The 19564-nt window shown below is 37.4% G+C and overlaps 1 protein-coding gene across 1 annotated transcript in view; it reads left to right on the top strand.

Annotated features, from left to right (window-relative positions):
• Positions 1-3742: 3742 nt before the first annotated feature.
• The window catches only part of POT1 (protection of telomeres 1), a gene marked incomplete at its 5' end in the record, with an annotated part of 31727 nt that continues 15905 nt past the window's right edge, over positions 3743-19564 (top strand). Inside the window, 4 exons of the mRNA XM_009871989.1 lie at positions 3743-4033; positions 7887-8042; positions 15495-15655; positions 18162-18250. Coding sequence (XP_009870291.1) covers positions 3743-4033; positions 7887-8042; positions 15495-15655; positions 18162-18250 — 697 coding nt within the window. The remainder of the gene's footprint in view (positions 4034-7886; positions 8043-15494; positions 15656-18161; positions 18251-19564) is intronic.

The raw sequence follows: 19564 nt of genomic DNA, 5'->3' as shown, positions 1-19564 counted from the left end.
CACATATACTACATTTCTGGGGCTAAGGGAAGACTGGGTAGCAGCATGTGAACATTGACCTATTATTTTGTTATCAGCCACAGATCACAGAGCTCAGAAGTTTTTGACTTCTGCTTATGTAAAAGATGCCTGACAGTGAGGGCTTCAGCTGAATGTATACTTAAATTGGAATACAAGTTTGGACAGTGCATGTCAGATGATGAAGTATTTCAAGTAAAAAATAAATGAACAACTTTATGTCTTGAAATAATTTTATATGTATAAATAAGTCAAGTTTTAAGCTTAATGTACTCATGTTTCAAAATATTGTGTTCTATTCCTGATCTTTCCACAAATCAATAGTTAATTTTTTTTTATGAGTTCTTCATAAGAACATGTACTTTAGCATAGTATATATAGGTTTATGATCTGTGACTGCGGTGGTTTCATGACAGTCCTTTGCTTCTGCAATTTAACAATCAGTTTTGATGGAAAACTACCTTAGAGATGCTATTATTCCAGCTTTATACGGTACTTACTATTGCATTTTTCATTTGAGTGCGGCGAGGAGCACTAACTTCACTAACAGAAATAAAATTTTTTCAGGTGGCTTAGGTTGCTGTAAATCTATTTATAAATATTTTAAGATTAGCTTCTTTTCAATAAGTATATTCAGGAGAGAGTTGCACCCCATAGAAATCACTAGAATTTATTGTCCATGTAGTTTCTTGAGGTGACATTTCACCTTTTGTTCTTTAGTTTGCAAAACCTATGCCAAATAAGTATTGGAACTTACTTATCTGCTTAGAACAAGCAGATATCTGTATCTGTTCCTCTTTTTCCCCAGAAGAGATTTTTGTTTAATAACCATTATTTATTGGACGTATTTATAATTCCCAGGGAATTTTTAAAGTGATACCAGTCTTCCCTGTCTGTATGTGTAGTCCCCTCTGCCCACACCTCAATTTTTTAAAAAATCCCCAAAGCCTCTAGAAAAGACGTAAAATCTACTGAAGGAGAATTGTCATCATATACAGAAGTCTCAGGTTAGCTTTTTTGCCTAACTTTAATTCAATTTAGAAATCATTTGTATGTGTAAAATATATCTAGTTTACAGTATCACTGCTTAATTTGATCTGAGATCTACTCCTGCCATAAAGATATATTTGCACATGGATTTTGTTCTTTTTACACTCCAACATTCCTCATCACTTTAGTAATGATTTGTTTTTAAAGGACAAGCCTGGAAAATTTCTTTTGACTGTCATCTGTTCTGCAGGTCTGACACAAGTAATTTTCCAGCTGTGAAATATTTTGTTCTCCAACCCGTTCTACATTTACTTTTCCTATTTGTTCTCTTGTTCAATAAATAATGTGGTTGGATGCTGTTTACCTTTGAGACTACTCAGTGGCTTCTCTACATGCCTAAGGACATTTGCTTTTGCTTCAAGATCATTGGTAATATTCTCATCATGACACTTTAGGCTTACCTTCTTACATATTTTATTTATTTTGTTATTTTATAACTACCTTCCCCTACATTGAGGCTGATTTGAAATCCACCAAATGAGGGTACTAGGAGATGCCAGAAGTTCAGTATTTTCCAGCACAGCTTCTTGAGTGCTGAAAACATAACATGAAAGATTTGAGAAATGAGGAAAATAGTCTACGGTGAAATACTAACTGAAGCCCAGGGAGGCAAAGTTGTTTTGGGAACTGGTTTCCTGAAAAGTTTAGAGCCCTCATAAATAGGCTAGAGTTCTAGGACAGAATTTTTAGTAAGAAGTCAAAATATTTTGGTGATGATCTAAAAGAATTGATGAAGAAGTTTGTAAATGAATAAGTGATTTGGAAATTAAACCAATTTGAGAAATATTTGGCATGTCAGACATGATACTTAAAAATATGCTTGAAGTATCTTTTGATAGCAGATGGATGAGTAAAAGTGATGAAAGAGACTTTTTACTCCCTCTGGATGTTACCTATTTTGAGAAGCTGTGGAATATAATGCCACTAGTAGCAACTAAAGTAAAACTCTGCATTTATATTCAAGTCAGTGTTAGAGTGGAACATTTTTTACAGATCATGGATAATCGAAACAAATTGATGATAAAACTATGCATTTCCCTGATTTGTCCATTGGCTTTCTGTATTTTAAGGTAAAGGTTAAAAGACTAAAGCTTTTTAATGTTACAGTGAAGAAAAACTACACCATGAATTGATGTACTACATTGGTCAGGTCTGGAGAATGCTGAAGTAAATGAAAGTTTATCCTAGAGATGATCCTTAATGCATTAATGCATTATGTCAAAAGTAGCAGGGATTAAAGGAGTTCTGTCACTGAGACTGGACTGCTGTGTTTATGAATGGTCAAGGAATACTTGATTTGTGTGATTTTTAAATTTCAGTTTGTTTATAAAATATAAACCTGAATCGTTGACAATGTTTTGGTAAAAAGATGTTGCTGTTCAGAACTTCTGTCACATCTCTCAGAGACTACACTTTTAAATCATTAGGATTTTCAACCGTTTGAAAATTGAGCACTGGGAATCCTAAAGTATATTGTCTCACAAATGCTATATTCGGAAGTCTTGTTGCTTTTTTGGTAAGCAAATTTTAATTAAGAAGGTTTGGCTCAAAACAGTTGGCTTGAGATTTCTGGCTTATGAGTCATAGAATCATAGAATGGCTTTAGTTGAAAGAGACCTTGAAGATCATCTAATTCCAACCCCCCTGCCATGGGCAGGGACATCTCCCACTAGACCAGGTTGCTCAATGCCCTATCCAGCCTGACCTTGAACACTTCCAGGGAGGGAGTATTCACAGCCTCTCTCGACAACATGTTTCTGTGTCTCACAACCCTCATGGTAAAGACTTTCTTCCTAATATCTAGTCTAAATTTACCCTCTTTCACTTTAAAACCGTTACCCCTTGTCCTATCACTACACTGCCTAGTAAAGAGTCCCTCTTCTTCTTTCCTGTTGCTCTCTTCAGGTACTGGAAAGCTGTCATGCAGTGTTTTGTATATGTGTGTATATATATATATATCTGTATCTCTGTATCTCCAGTGCAGGGAATAGTAACACTAGATCCTTGAAGGAAAGCTTCAGACTTGGTGCAGTGTGATTTATATGGTAGCAGATACACAGCTAAATCAGCAGGATCCAGGGGACCTGCCATATGCAGGGCAGTAGCCATAAGAGTAATTGTGAAAGCATATTCATTATTCAAGAGGTAAAAGCTGATCACTGCTTTATATGAAAAAAATAAGCTCCTGGAACTGAATCTTACATTTTTCAGTTCCATACTGTCAGGAAATGGGACTTTTGTGAGAGGCAGAAAGCAGGAATCTATATAACTGTGGTCCACCATCACTCGTCTGTGAGATCCCTAAAAATTTATTTCGTGCCTTAGTTTCCCCATCTGAAAAAGCAATCCTAATGTGTTCGCTACACAAATATTTTGATATTTGTGAATAAAATGCTCTGCGCTGATTTGTAAATCAGTAGGTAGGTATTGGTCTACCTTTTAAAAATCGTTTTTTTGTTAGATTTTTGTTAGATTGTTTTCTGCTTATTCACTTCCCTTTCTTGTTAATGTTAATTTCCATTTTTTGTTTTATTTTTATTTTGACTCCGTTCTCATAATAGCACCAGGAACAAAGATGATCAGTGCATTCTTCATGCACCTGATAAAACGGAAATGTGTGTATATTTTTGTGCAGTGCAATCATTTATTTATTTTTCTTTGTATTTTGTTACAGATCAGGGAATACAATGGACAAATGCAGGGAGTTAACAGTGCAGGATTTGCATCCTTGACATTTGATGGAACTGTAGGAGCAGCATTAGTTCCTCGAACTTCTAGCAAAGTGTACACTTTCATGGATGAAGAACGGAAAACAATAGAAGAATTACGTGTTTGGGCAGCGAGTAATCTTTCCTCCTCTGGACCAGCAGCAAAATTGTCTGGTGTTGAGCCAACCCTGTTCTTTGATCTCACTTGCCAGCTGGTAGGAAAAGCAAAAGTGGATGGATCTTCTTTTCTTCTAAAGGTAGATTTATTTTTTAAAAATAATTTGTCAGGTTTATTTTTTAAGACATAGTGATTCTGTGTTTGATTAAATAGATATAATCATAGATATAAATAACATTATATAGATAATTATTTTGAGGTTAAGCAAATTTATGATCTTTGACCATCTTATTTCTATGAATACAAAACAGAAATCCTAGTTTTCTTTAAAGGTGTTCATTTATTTCTTGAGAGATTTTATAAGTTAGCATTGATATGGTTCTTTGTTTCATAAATATTCGTAGATAAATATCAAGATTTCTTAAAGTTGAAAAGTACTATTTATTTGAATTTGTAACCTTTTTTTTCCCTCAGCAGCAATTATTGCTCATTTTTCTAGATCTACTGGATATAATTAATGCAGCAACTGTCACTATCTAGAGAATGAATGAATGGGTTATGTAATCTGCCTTGATGGATTTTAGGTAGCTTCTTTTAGTTATACGTAAGTGCTTTGGGGATCAGTGCTCACTGAAAGTACAAAGTGCAAAGTGCCACACAACAGCAGAGTACTTCCCAAGACTGATCCTTAGCGTCAGCCAAATGAAATGAGGTCTGCATAATTTTCTTGGGTTTAGTTCCAGATTTATGTCTGGTGTTATTCTGAAACTTCTTTGTATTTCTTCATTTTTCTTTTACAAATTGATGTGAGTGATGGACAACGTGTTATTTTCCATTTTAGTACTTCATAAAATCATTTATTGCTTCTACCATATTAAGCTGTATTGTTACAACATTTTTAGAAGCAACACGCTGCATTATTCCTTGATTCAAGCAGCAGCAAAGATTTTGCTTGTACAGACCAATGCATGCAGTATGTAGAAACAAACCTGAACTGTCATCCTATAATATGCTTTGCAGCTGTTACAAATATTTCTATTTAATTATCCCTTGTGCAATATATGTCAAATGAGTGCAGTAAAATTTCAGAACTTTGTGGACTGTAATTAAGTTGTTCAATAATAAGTGTATGTTCAGCATTGAAGGACCCTTTGCAAGGAAGAGACAAGTGCTTTCTTAAATTATTAATACATCTTTATACTATTTTCTGTCATGTAAGATCTGAAGTCAATTTTGTCCGTTTTTCATAGTAAAGGTAATGACTTGGGGGTTGAAACTTAAGAGTAGATCTGAGAAAGTCTGAAATCAAATGAAATCAATTTTTCTGATACATAATGCCTTTGGCAGTATTTTTTTAGTGGTATAAAATAGTAAGTCCTTAAGTCTGTACTAAAATACATCAGACAAGCCTAAAAATGATAGATTAACATTAGTATGCTGTTGCTAATTTCCTCTATTTTTCAAGCATGGCAAAATCCCTTTTTTTGTGTTAAATGTTGGTCATGATGGAAAGGAAGCCTTTTAAAAAAATTGTAGACAGATCTCTGATTATTTTGTTAATTTGCTAAACAAAAAAAAACAAACCAAATTCAATACTAGCTCAAATTGAGTAATCATTAAATATTATTATATTTAATTATATGTTCTGTAGTAATGATTTAAGTTTCTCATGTCATTCCAAGTATATCAGTAATATTCATGCTTGATTGTACCATAAAATATAATGATTTTTTTAAGCGTTGAGCTTATGTAACTCGTGGAGATTGCTTCAGAGGCAACTAAAATTAATTTCAGTGATTTTGTGCATCACCCATAGCATAACTTTTAAGATTATATTTGGTAAATTAATTGGGATATGCACGGCACTTGAGGTTGACACAGCATAAAACCAGTATTGCTAACTTGTTAGTGCTTACCTTTTCCTGAGAATTTTATTATTCAAATTGGTGAAGGCTAAAAAACTCACACTAGATATTATTCTGTCACTTATGCCTTTCATAGGAGTTTTACAGTTATTCCTTTCTGTCCTTCTGTCACTTAAGTTGTCTTCATTAATCGTGTCATACAATTAGCATACTCTGCTGAAGAGAGAAACAGGTTTTGTTGTCTCTCTCCCATTTCAGTGCTTTGTTGACCGTGATAATCAAAGGTTGTCACTAACTGTTCAGTCTGGTCACGACCGGTAATGGAACCCTTTGCTGTTTCTTAGCCAGAATTAATTTAATCAGTGCTGGTTTTTAGACCAGTGTTGGTTTTTTGAAACCAGATCCTCTGTGTTTACATTCATAATTTCAGTAAAGTGAAGCTGGCAAGCCTCTGAGGTAGAGAGATTGATCTGTTTTCATATTTGAGCAAGTAAAAAACAAGACCATCTATTTTTCCAACGGTATTTTTTCTTGTAAAGAAAGCTTACAAATTCCTCCAGAAGGCACTCTGACCCTGTCAGTTCCCCAAGCAAAGGACTACTGAAAACTAAGTACTCATCATTCAGGTTATTTTAATGCATTTGTCAAATCCAACTCTTAAATGTAGAACTACCAAAGTGTCTCAGGTAAAGCCATTTGAAAAATAATGGGAAGCCTGACAAGGTTCTTTATTTTGCCAAAGTGACTAAATTCATAATATATATGCAGTAAATCTATATTTCTCAAGCTCAGTTCTGGAAGAGGCTTGATAATTTAAGCAGTGGGCTAGCTCTCTTTCAAAGGTGGTTTTAAGCATTTCATGGTACAGGATCAGAAGATAATAAGCTTTTTTTTTTAATCTGTGGCAGCTTGTATCACCCCATTATCTTGGTCCTTCAGAATATGCTCTTCTTTGGGAACATTAATTTGATGTTATGGGTCATTTTCAGTGTGAAGAGTTGTCCCTTTTATCTTTTGATTTGGGATGAGCATTTCAGCCCTGAGTTATTCTCAGTGTATTTACACATGGCTTTGCTGATTCTTAGATCTTTTCCTGTGGCTCCTTTGATCCACTGCAGTAAAGCATGGCAGGTAGAAACCCTTTAAAAATTAAGCTTTGGTGTATTTTTTTCCTCCCACTCCTCAGTGCGTAACTCACAGGACAAAATGCCTTGGTATCACAAACTAACTGAAAATTAGTTTCTGTTGAACCTTTATGCATGAAATCCTATGAAATGCAAAATTTCAGTCGTCAGTCTAAATGCCCCTAGATTTTTCTGTGCTGATATTTAAGATTATTTCTGTTATTTTTTGGAAGAATATATCTTCAGTAAGTCAGGAAACCATGATTTACAGAATATATTGTAAGCAGCTGTCACTGAAATTTTAATGTTTGGCTTAAGCAGGAAAATTTTGGGTTCCAAAGTATTAAGTCTGTTGGTAATCTTACTTTTTCACAATAACTTTGATACCTTAAAAAATAACTCTATTGGTATTTCAAAACTTAAGTGAATCAAGAGCTTAGCTTTAGGCAAACAATTTTTAGAGTCCTTGTTATTAAGCGTGTGTGTTAAATACTGATGTTTTACTAATATGTTCTGTATGACTAGTAATGTATGCTGCTGTAGGAGATCGTCAGTAATTAAGGGAATATATACTCTGCACTCTATTCACATGCTGTAGCTGGAGTGTTTAAAAAAACCTATAGCAGGATTAAAATGTTAAAATATAGGCAGTTCTGCATATGATTAACTCTAATAGTAACTGCTAGATAAACAGTTGAGGTTTTGCTAGTGCTGATTTTTTTTTGGTTGGTTGGGTTTTTTAATATTACGAAATCCCAGGTCTTAATATGTGATCATCTTCTCTGTAGAGGTTATTTTATACTTTGTAAGAAATTATATTTTTTTTTTAATCCCATAAAATCTACTATAAGTTATTTGAGGACTTGACTGAGACTCCAGTTAAGATTTCTTATTGCTATGAATTTTTAGTTGAACAACAAATTTGCTTAAAAAAATAAAAGTTACTTAAAAATCTCAATGTAAAGGATTCCGAGCATATTGAAATAGTTCATTTATCTTGCAGGTGTGGGATGGCACAAAATGTCCCTACCCAACCTGGAAGGTGCCTGTGGAAGCAAGAGACCTGGAAGGAGAAATAGGTCGTCTTTATCAGCTGCGAGATCTAACAGTGGACATTCTAGTCTATGATAACCATGTACAGCTGGCAAAATCACTTAAGGTAATGCACAGTTTGGTGTTTCTAACTCTTGGGGCCCATTTTCTGTTTAGAGCTCGCTTCAGAGAACGTATCAATTCAGTTCTGCTGTTAATTAGTTTCAAATGTTCCTCTTTCACTGTATTTCCCGTACATTTTATTTGAACGCAAAATTACTTCAACATGTGTAAAACAGTCTCATTACCCTAAAATTGCCATGAGAAGAATTCTTCCAATTAGGCAGTTCTTTTCAGACACTGTAATATATATAATCCTGTGAAAATAATGCACTCAGAAAATGTATTCTATGCTAGAGAATTATTTTTTAAATGATATAAAGTGGGGTTGAACTTGTAGTCCCATTAAAGGCCTGTAATTCTAAAGTCAATAAAAGATTTTCTGTTCTATAAACTTCTGCAATTTGCAGTCCAATCTTCATTTAGTGGGTCACTAATGTTGATTATGCTTAGATAGAGAAAACAACAACATAATTAAACATTTGATCTTCAGCAATACTGCCATCTTGCTTCTGAATATAGTAAGTTAGCAAAGAATGTATCTTTTATTTTATGCCTTGCCCTCTAAATATCCAAGCATCATTTTTAAGAAAGTATTTACCAGAAAATAAAGATAAATGGAATTCATTTATTAGGCTGAGGCTATCAGCAGACTTGAAATCAATTTGATTCATATCAGTGCCAGTTCATAAGTAAACAACAGAGAGCAAAATAACTTGCCTTGCTGTAAGAATTCATAACAAAACTCACAAAAGTATTTCATTACTTAGAGGTTCTCTTCCAGAATTTTTCTCTTGCTGACTGCTGTAGTCTGTTGGTATAAGTAACTGCTGATGCTCCAGTGAAGCAATATGTTTTGAAATTAAGGGATACATTTTAATATTAACAAAGTGTATTTTCTTTAGTAGCTGATGATACTCTTTTTATTACTCTCTCCTCCCATTTATATTCAGGAAGTCCTGTTGAATATGTGGTAGGTGGGATGTCTTCATGAACTCTTTCAATTGTTTTCCTTCCTATAAGCCCATTTTTCTTACTTCTAAAGCATCTGTGCCTTTGTCGGACACTACGTTGTGAAGCAGTAGCTCTAATGTCAAAGGAAACTGTCAAAAAACTTGGTTTGACTTAGTGATCAACACTAGCTGTTTTCTCCTGGCTTTTCCAAAGTTGCAGTAGTTTCACTCATGCAAGCTGTAGAAGTTTTAAGTTGGCTTATTTTTGAACGCTGCTTTTCAGTGCATTGTCTTCAGGGGATTTACTGAAGCAGAAGTGCTGATATCCTAAAAATTAAACTTCAAGAAGATTTATTCAGGTTGTAGTATGTGCAATTCATTTTATTTCACAGAATAAAGAAAATAAAATTTTGGGGGACTTTTCTAAAAGTGAAAGATCTAATGAAAGGCCTCTTAAATACTATTGGAAGTCGCATCATATAGTAAGAAAGTGTAATGGAAATACTCTCTTAATTTGTATAATATTTTTAGTTCAGTGTCTTGCAAAATCACATCATATAGTAAGAAAGTATAACGGAAATATTCTGTATTAATCTGTATAATATATTCAGTTCAGTGTCTTGCTATGCAAAGATTTCTTTTAGAAGTATATAACTGGAGAGCATTTGGTGTATGCGTGTTCACCTTCCCAAGCACGAACATGAGAACGGTGTGGACAGAAACTGCACTAGATGTATTGTACTAGAAACAGTAAAAGTGCAGTTTTTCCAGCCATCTTTTCTGCATTCGACAGTTGCTTAAAATTGGCTTTTTAATGTAAATTATTATGGAATTGTAAATGATGTTTTGTAAAGGACACAACCTGGATACCAAGAAGGGCAGATCAAAGAAAAAAAAACAACCAAGCAACCAAACAAACAAAAAAGGCAAACAACTGATTTTTAAATTTTTTTTTCAAATTACATTTGTAAGGCACATGCTCAGACAAGGAAGCTCTGAGTAAGCACAAGAGATGCTGTGTAACGTATTATAGTGAATTTTTAGCGAATCCTGGAGCACAAAGATATTCCTGCAAGATTTTGTTCTAACTCAAGAGTTGCAAGAGTTTGGATGGTCAGTCCAGAGAACACCAAAGATGAGGAGCATTTCATCCCATTTAGAGACAGTAAAATAGTATTTACGCTTTTTCAGTGGAGAGAACTTCAGCAATATTGAAAGGTATGCTACAATTGATACTGTAAGCAGACTTTTTGTCCTCTATATTTACTCCCTTTCCTGCTGGGTGAGATTGTGGCTTTTCAGCATTTCCTGCGTTAGCAGAACACAAATAGAATTTTCAGAAATCTCATCTGTGAAGTAGATTACTTCCTGGGACATAAAGACATGAGCAAGAACTATAGCTAAGCAAAGACAATGATGTTCTCTGCTTTTTCCTGAATTTCCCTCTTCCTCTGGCTACCTGGGGTGCATGAAGCTTTCTAGTTACAGCCTGCAACTAACTCTCTGGAGTGTAGAGTTACTCCCATTGTAATTCGTTATTCTTTAATCATTGTTTTGCCAATTGATGAGGCCAATAGAAAGGACACAGACACCAACAATAGAGTAGGCTTATTTTACTATCTGTTTCAAGATTATTACACATACAAGGTAATGCATTTAGTTAAAACAATAAGCTTATTATACTCTAGTTTTAAGCATCAAAGAGAATAAGCAGGGTACTGCACCTAATCATTACTACGTGAGGTTAAATATAGTAATTGAGAAAGACCCATCACCAATTGCCCAAATACTTTACTATCATCCAGATCCACAGTGGTTGGGGAGCCCCAGTCGCAGTGAGGACTTGGAGAACCAGTCCTGGCAACTGCAAGCTCCTACACAGTGCGTCCACTCATAGGTGAGGTCTCCAAAGTCACTGCAAGAAGGTCCAGCTTTTTATACTATTGAATAAACAAGCTTATATAATTCAAATGTGGGAACATCTGGTATCACCCTCCCTATTGGATTCCACCCGAAACCTGGCCAGCGCTAAAGGAGGAATCCAAGGGACTTTCTCAGTGTTGGTCCACATATTTCTCAACAAGGCCAGACATCTGGTCTCACAGCCTTGCAACATGCCTCTAAATAAAGAAGAAGATGTCTAGTTTGATGGCCTCGCATCTGGCCACTAAATAAAGATCATTCTACTGGTTACCATTACACAATAAATGTTACAGCAAAGCTTTTATAGATTGGCATCAAAATATATATATACATACTGAAATAGATTAGTAACATTACATATGCAATTAATACTATGTGCGATTAATACTATATATATTAGATATATTGTTGAGTTGTGGTCAACTTTAGCTCAGCGCCTATTTTTGAGGCCTCAGTACTTCAGCCTTTCTTATGCCAGTTTTTCCAGAGGTTCTCAGGATTCACATAGATCTTGTTGTACAGCTTGAGAATAGACCTGTGACATGGGTTTGGGGCGTTTTGCTGGATGGTGATCATCAGCAGTCAGTCAGAGCACAGTAGAGATCCAGCTGCTCACAGCTGGGTGGAGATTTCCTGCTGTGCTGCCATTCTGTGATGTGGTGCTGTGCATTCCTCTTACGGCTTCATACCATTGGGTTTATGTTTCCGTTTTCTGAGTAATACAATTAAAACAGTTAACCTTGAGCACACATACAGGTCCTAGTCTGTGATTTCACAGAATCAAAGAATTTTTGAGGCTGGAAAAGAGCTCTGAGATCATCAAGTCCAGCCTGTGACCCAACACCATCACATCGGCCAGACCACGGCACTAAGTGCCACATCCAGCCTCTCCTTAAACCCCTCCAGGGACGGTGACTCCACCACTTCCCTGGGCAGTGCATCCCAGTGCCTGAGCACCCTCTCCGTGAGGAAGAGCTTCCTGAGACCCAACCTAAACCTCCCGTGACGCAGTTTCAGGCCGTGCCCTCTCATCCTGTCACTGATTGCCCGGGAGAAGAGCCCGACCCCCACCTGACTGCACCCTCCCTTCAGGCAGCTGTAGAGAGTGTAGCTTCATAGTACTTACTTTGGTTTAGGTATCGCCAGATGCAGAATTTGACTATTTTTAGCTGTTTCTCCCACTATATACAATGTCATGTCTATTTTGCTAGTAGTTTGGACTAAGAAGTCTTACTTGCTTTTCTATCGTGGCAGTCACATTTTCAGCCTGCAGCTTAAAAGAGTTACATGACTGTAGTATCTAGCTTCATATTTTTTCAGGCCTAGGTATCATTCTTTTGGCCTGTCTGTGGTATTTTTCCCACTTCTATCTTTATAGTCATTAAAAGGGAAACATAACAAAACTGCAACACCCCTCATCCCACTCTGAAGTCTTCCAAACCCTTTAATGCATTTGATACTTGTTTTATTTCAAAGGTCCACACTCAAATGCTGTGTATATGCTTTGTCTCACTTGCAAAAAAGTGATGCAGTTTACTCAGTAAAATTAGACTGTTGATATGATAATATGATGACAAAGAAATCTCATTGAATATATCAGGCATAAAATAGGCATAAAAATTAATACAGATTATTTTAGTAAGTGATTCCTGTAGATAAAGACAGCCTCTTGTCATGAGTGTCTTTCTGGCCAAACATTTAACTGCTAGGATAAATGACTATTTTGAATTCATCAGTGTCTTAAATATGAACACAACCCTATATGTTTTGAAATAATGATGAGAATTTGCTATGTTAAAAAGTTGTTTTAGTTGGCTAGTTACAGGGAACTGCATTTGTGACTTCTTCGTTTTAATTCTTTTTAGCCTTAATATGTATTTTTAGGTAGTCTTATTTTAATTCGACTGCAAAGAGACTGTTAGTATATTTTGTATTACTGCAAGCAATGTGTTCTTAGTGCTTTAATTTAATTTTAAATGAACTTGCTCTAAACGAGGTAGGTAGGAGTTCATAAACAGAACTGCCGTAAAGTCAAGTAAGGAGATGGTTTTGTACTAGATTTCAGTGATGGCTCTGTAAATCACGGTGTTTACCTTAATGTGGATAATAATTTCTTCTCAGTCAAGTGTATAACGTGTGCTCGGTCTGCAGGCGTTCTGTAAGCAACAGAAACGGGGCAGCATTTTTAGCCGTGGCAGCCCCCTTTGCTCGCCGCTCTTAACAGTGGGCAACGCTGCCTCCCAAAGGAATTGCCGGTAATTGCACCTCTTCCCGACTTTGCCAGTATTCCACTATTCCAGCTTATTATAACGAGCCTCTTTTTCCTGTAGTTCAAGTGATATGGGAAGATGGGTTTTTATAGTGATCATAAATCTTGGGAAGTTGACTGTTGCACTAAAACACGTAATTTGGTTGACTTTTTGCATGGATTTTAGGACACAAGTTTTAGAAGGCAAAACCAGCATTTTATATTCTTGGCTTCTGGGTTCTCCTCTCTCATGTTTCATGTTTTATGTTTGTGTATATAGTAAATATTCAGGGTGTTTATACATTGATTTTGAATCAATGTATAAAACCCCTAAGTATTTACTATATAACACAGGATTTTTCCTGCCTATATACAAATTATTCTTGGGGGAAAAAAAAAAAAAGTAGTTTGGCACTTTTATATTGACATAAGGTTATTTCATAAGCAGAACTTAGCTAAGAACTTCTAAAAAAACCTTTCTCTAAAAGCATTTGTCATGATTATTGGACTAGTTTTATAATATGACTATCCCTTGCATTTTTTGATATTGTGATATTTGGTAATATTGTCTGCATTTTGGATAAATGAAAGTTAGCATCTGAAAAAAAAACCACAACAAAAAAACCTCACCAAACTCACAAACCCAACAAAAACCCAAACAAAAATCTCCAGATAAGCTTCTTAGCTGCTATCTAAATACACAAGCTGTCCTGTTTATATGCTTTGAATGAACAAAATGAGCAGCCCCCTAATGGTGCAGATCAATTCAAACTCTGGTAAGCGCTCTATGCTAGAAGCGAAATAGGTGCTGGCTGAAGTGCACGTTTTATGTCCCTGATGCCAGAATTTTTAAAATATGCTGCCTTTTTCATGTGGGATTATCATTTAAAGGAGCAGTTTGATACCAGCATTATATAGTCACAGCCTGTTCCTTGATACAGAGGAGAATTCTGGAATCATTATGCTACTTTGTCTGCTTTTATCCATGTATATACATACATTTATAAGTGTTGTACTAAAATCTGGCCAGACCAGCCTAATAGGAATACTTGTTAAGTTTCTACTGGTTTAAGTGGGAGCTGAAGCTGAAATGAGACGTAACAGACTGGCTGCTGTAATATTAATGTTAATTGAAGTCAGTTTAAAGTAATGTATCATTTATATAAGGCTACTTAAAAGATACTTTAGTGTGAACATACGTGCAAGTTATGGAATTTGTGTAGCTTGCCAGCTATCAGCTGTATCTTAGGTTATACTGTAAAAAAACAAAATTGGATGCTAGTTAATTTGATTCAAAGGCCTTCAAAACATGTCAAAAGGCAAAGTAACTACATAATTTAATCTCCAAGCTGTCTGCCTTTAGCCCCTTGGTGTTGGTTGGGGCTTTTTGTGGGAAGGGATAATGGCAGTGATATTTTGGAATAAAAACAAAGTTATAAAGATGTCTAGTGCAAGATGTCCCTGCCCATGGCGGACGACGGACGACGTGGAACTAGATGATCTTTAAGGTCTATTCCAACTCAAACCATTGTATGTGTTCGGTGTTCAGACTCCATAACTTCTTTCTTAATCTGTATTTGTGTAAATTAGCTTAAGTCTCTTTATGTAACATTCTAAAACTATTTCAGAGAACACAAAATAATTCAAAGCGAAACAAGGATATTCTCCTTGTACCTGAGGAGAAATCTAACACAGTTAGGAACACTGCCAAAATCTTTGCATTTCTAACATGTGTTGCCTTTTGTCCTTGTGCTGAAAAAATGTTACCTGTAATGTAAGAGTAAGATTACTATAAAGAATTCTGAGTTATCAGATGTGTTTGCATGTAAAATCAAACAGGCAATGTGCTGCGCATGGTGATGGACATGAGGTCAGTTGCTGGGTGAGATTGTACGTGGACAAATCACAGCACCTCAGTCTCTAGAGGGCTGTGTTGTGAATCCAGAAGACAAATTGTGACCTCAGGAAAGGAATATATTCGCTCGTTTGATCGATATTCTGAAGTCTGCTTGAGAATCAGATTTAGTAAGAAGGCTTATGCTGGTTCTGAATCAGCCTTTACTGCCAGTAATGTTGTCTGATAAAGTGAAACAAGCAGGTTCACTCAGACAGGTTCCATGTTCGAAAATACTCAAAACTCAGCTGGAGACAGCCTGAGGAAACCTGCTCTAATTGATTCTGCTTTGGGCACGGATTTTGGACTAGGCAGTCAGCAGAGATCCCTGACAACCTTTCTGTGATGCAGTGAAAACACGAAAGAAGCTTTGTGAGGCCTACAATTTTTCAAGTAAATAGCCAACTTTGTGTTACAATTTTATTTATTTTATGTTTTTAGATCGGAAGTTTTCTGAGGATTTACAGTATTCACACGAAACAAGCAAGTGCTGACAATGAACAGATCTCACGTGTAGAGTTTCATCTTCACGGTGGCACCTGTTATGGGCGAGGAATAGGAGTCTTGCCAGAGAATAACCCGGACATTAAGGAACTAAAAGAGTAAGTTCTGTATGTAGGGTTGTTATTTTTTTCCTAGATTATTCTAGAAGACATTAGGCTAATATAATAACTAAATAGTTTAGAGTTGTAAACATAGGTAAGAAGCATAAACTCTGGAACAGGCTATGTCTTGACAACCACTAAGATGAGGAATAAATATTTGGGGGGATAATTCTTCAAATTTAAAATACAGTAAGGAATAAGATTTCAATTTTATAGTGCTATAATGATAAGCCTTGGCCACAGTAGCATACATATTTTGTTTTATGGTGGCTTATAATCTTTTAAAGATAAAAGCTATGGTTAAGCATATAAATTAAGCATATTTTAAGCATATGCCTTTTATTACTTGGAAACAGCAACACTTAAAGGTGTTCAAAATTAAGCATATAGCGTAACTTCTTTACTGAACTGTGTTACATACATACAAAGTCGTAGAGTCATTTAGGTTGGAGAGGACCTTTAAGATCAGAGTCCAACAATTAAGCTGACACTGCCAAGTCCACCACTAAACTATCTTACGAAGGGTTACATCCACACATCTTTTAAATATCCGTAGGGATGATGACTCCACCACTTCTCTGGGAACTCTATTCCAATGCTTGACATTCCTTTCTGTGAGGAATTTTTCAACCTAAGCCTGCCCTGGTGCAACTTGAGGCCAGTTTCTTCTTGTCTTACGACTTGTTAACCTGGGAGAAGAGGCCAATCCCCACCTCTCTACAGCCTCTTTTCAGGTAGTTGTAGACAGCAGTAAGCTCTCCCCTCAGCCTCCTTTTCTCCAGGCTAAACCACCCCAGTTCCCTCAGCCACTCGTCATAAGACTTGTTCTCTAGACCCTTCACCAGCTTTGTTGCCCTTCTCTGGACACACTCCAGCATTTCAATGTCTTTCTTGTAGTGAGGTGCCCAAAACTGAACACAGGATTCAAGGTGTGGCCTCACCAGTGCAGAGCATAGTGGGACGATCACTGCCGTGGTCCTGCTGGCCACACTATTTCTGATAAAAGGAGGCTGTTGGCCTTGGCCAGCTGGGCACACTGCTGGCTCATGCTCAGGCAGCCGCTGACCAATACCCCCAGGTCCTTTTCCATCAGTCAACTTTTCAGCCATTCTTTCCCAAGCCTGTAGCATTGTGTGGAGTTGTTGTGACCCAGGTGCAGAACCCAGCACTTGGTCTTGTTGAACCTTATAAACTTGGCCTTGGCCAATTGTTCCAGCCTCTCCAGGTCCTTCTGTAGAGCCTTCCTGTCTTCAAGCAGATCAACACTCCTGCCCAGCTTGGTGTCATCTGCTGACTTGCTGAGAGTAAACTCAATCTCCTTGTTCAGATGAGTGGACTGTTCAGATGATTGAATTGGCCCCAGTCCTCAGCCCTAAGGAACACTACTTGTGACTGGCCACCAGCTGGATTTAACTCCATTCAGCACCACTCTTTGAGCCTGGCCGTCCAGCCAGTTTTTCACCCAGCAAACAGTTCACTTGTCATAGATCAGGTTCGTCAAGCAGGACCTGCTGTTCATAAACCCATCATGACTGGGCCTCATCACCTGGATGTCCTGTGCATGTCTCATATGGCACTCAAGATGATCTGCTGCATAACCTTCCCCAGCACTGAGGACTGACTGACAGGCCTGTAGTTCCCCAGATCTTCCTTCCATCCCGCCCTCCTTCTAGATGGGCATCATACTTGTTAACCTCCAGTGCTCTGGGACCTCCCCAGTCGGCCAGGACTGCTGAGAGATGATGCAGAGTGGCCTGATGAGCACTTTTGCCAGCTCTCTCAGTACCCTTGGATGGATCTTAACCAACTCCATAGACTTGCGTGTGTCTACGCAGAGCAGCAGTTTGCTAACCACTTCCCCGTGGATAATGGGGACTTTGTTCTGCTCCCGGTCCCTGTCTTCCAGCTCAGGGGACTGGGTGCCTGAAAACAAGTAGTCTTAATGTTCAAGACTGAGGGAAAGCAGATGTTAAGTAGCTTGACCTTTTCCTCATCCTTCATCACTATGGCTTCTCCCTGCATCCAATAAAGGATGGAGATTCTCCTTAGCCCTTCTTTTGTTGCTAATGTGTTTATAGAAATGGTTTTGATTGTCTTTTACAGCAATAGTCAGATTAAGTTCTAGCTGGAGTTTGGCCCTTCTAATTTTCTCCCTGCATAACCTCATGACGTCTTTGTACTCCTCCTGAGTAACCCAAGTCCACACTCCTTTATCAGGAAACCTGTTTCCAGTAATACAGATTTCCTTTGTCACTGTATTGCGTTTGAAGTTCCAGAAGTGATTTGGAAAGGAATGTCTCATCTGCATCATTAATAGACATTCCTGCAACTTCTGGTTCAATTGAGTTTTGTGTCTCTGCTGGAAAATTTATGTCTGAACATTATACATATCTATTGATAAGCAGTAGGTTTCATAGAAATATGTGTATATTCTCACATATGTATTTGAATGTATATATGTGAAAGACCTCTGTGTTGGAAAATATCAGTCATTTCTTTTTAGATTCTTAGAATCTGTGGAACTGGAAGACAGTCTGAATATGGAAAGCATGTCTTCAGTGGAATTGGATGACACTTTTAACTATATTACAGGTAAGAGCAATTGAAAGCTGATTTGCTTTTTATTCTAAGATGTATGTAAATATATATGATCAAGATAAGGTCACAGTTACTGCTTCTCTTAAGTGCATAATGTTACTTTCACATACAAAGCCTCAGAGAATCCTTTTTGTTTATTAGACTGGAAATTGACATTACCCTATCCTTCTGTCTCACAGCAGAAGCCTTTCATATACATGGAAAAGTACTTCTTTTAGGAGGTAGTGAATAAATTATTAAATATAGATGGTGTTCTTAATCATACTATATTAGATCTTAAAGCAGAGCGATGCAACTCCCTCCCTCTAAAGCAGGATTCCTGAGAGACAAGCACTGGATGGAAATACTAGGAAACAGCTGTTTGCTGTGGAGCCCTTCTAAAGCCTTCGGATGGGAAGTTACATCACTGGCAGAGCTGCAAGATGCAGCGCCATGGAAAAGTAATAGCTTATAGGCAGTTCTGCAGATCCCATATTATTATTATTTGAATGGTATTTTTAAACCAGAATAAATGAGAGTGATTAAAGCTGGTTGGACGTAATCTGCATCTTTGCTTCTAGCGTTTAAAATTCTGTGTTACTGTGTACTGTGACAGGCTATTTCTAAAAGGATGTAAAAGTGAAGAATCAGAATTACACAATATGTTAGAGGCTGGAAGGGACTTCTAGAGGTCATCTATTCCAATTCCCCTGCCAAAGCAGGATTACCTGGAGTAGGTCACACAGCAGGGTGTCCAGGTGGGTTTTGAATGTCTCCAGAGAAGGAGACTCCACAACCTCCCTGGGCAGCCTGTGCCAGTGCTCTGTCACCCTCACAGTGAAAAAGTTTTTCCTAATATTTTTGTGGAACCTCCTATGTTCCAGCTTGTACCCATTGCCCCTTGTCTTATTGTAAGACATCATTGAGAAGAGCCGTTCTCCTGACACTCACCCTTTCCATATTTATAAACATGAATGAGGTCATCCCCGAGTCTCCTCTTCTCCAGACTAAAGAGACCCAGCTCCTTCAGCCTTTCCTCATAAGGGAGATGTTCCACTCCCTTCATCATCTCTGTGGCTCTGTGCTGGACTCTCTCCAGCAGTTCCCTGTCTCTCTTGAGCTGAGGGGCCCAGAACTGAACACAATATTCCAGATGTGGACTCACCAGGGCAGAGTAGAGGGGCAGGAGGACCTCTCTCAACCTACTAACCACCCCCCTTCCAATACACCCCAGGATGCCCTTGGCCTTCTTGGCCACGAGGGCACATTGCTGGCTCGTGGCCATCCTGCTGTCCACCAGGACATCCAGGTCCCTTTTCCCTATGCTGC

The sequence above is a fragment of the Apaloderma vittatum genome, unplaced genomic scaffold (genome assembly GCF_000703405.1).
Source record: "Apaloderma vittatum isolate BGI_N311 unplaced genomic scaffold, ASM70340v1 scaffold1786, whole genome shotgun sequence".
NCBI classification, from domain to species: Eukaryota; Metazoa; Chordata; class Aves; order Trogoniformes; family Trogonidae; genus Apaloderma; species Apaloderma vittatum.
This window is presented reverse-complemented; position numbering and strand designations above follow the sequence as displayed.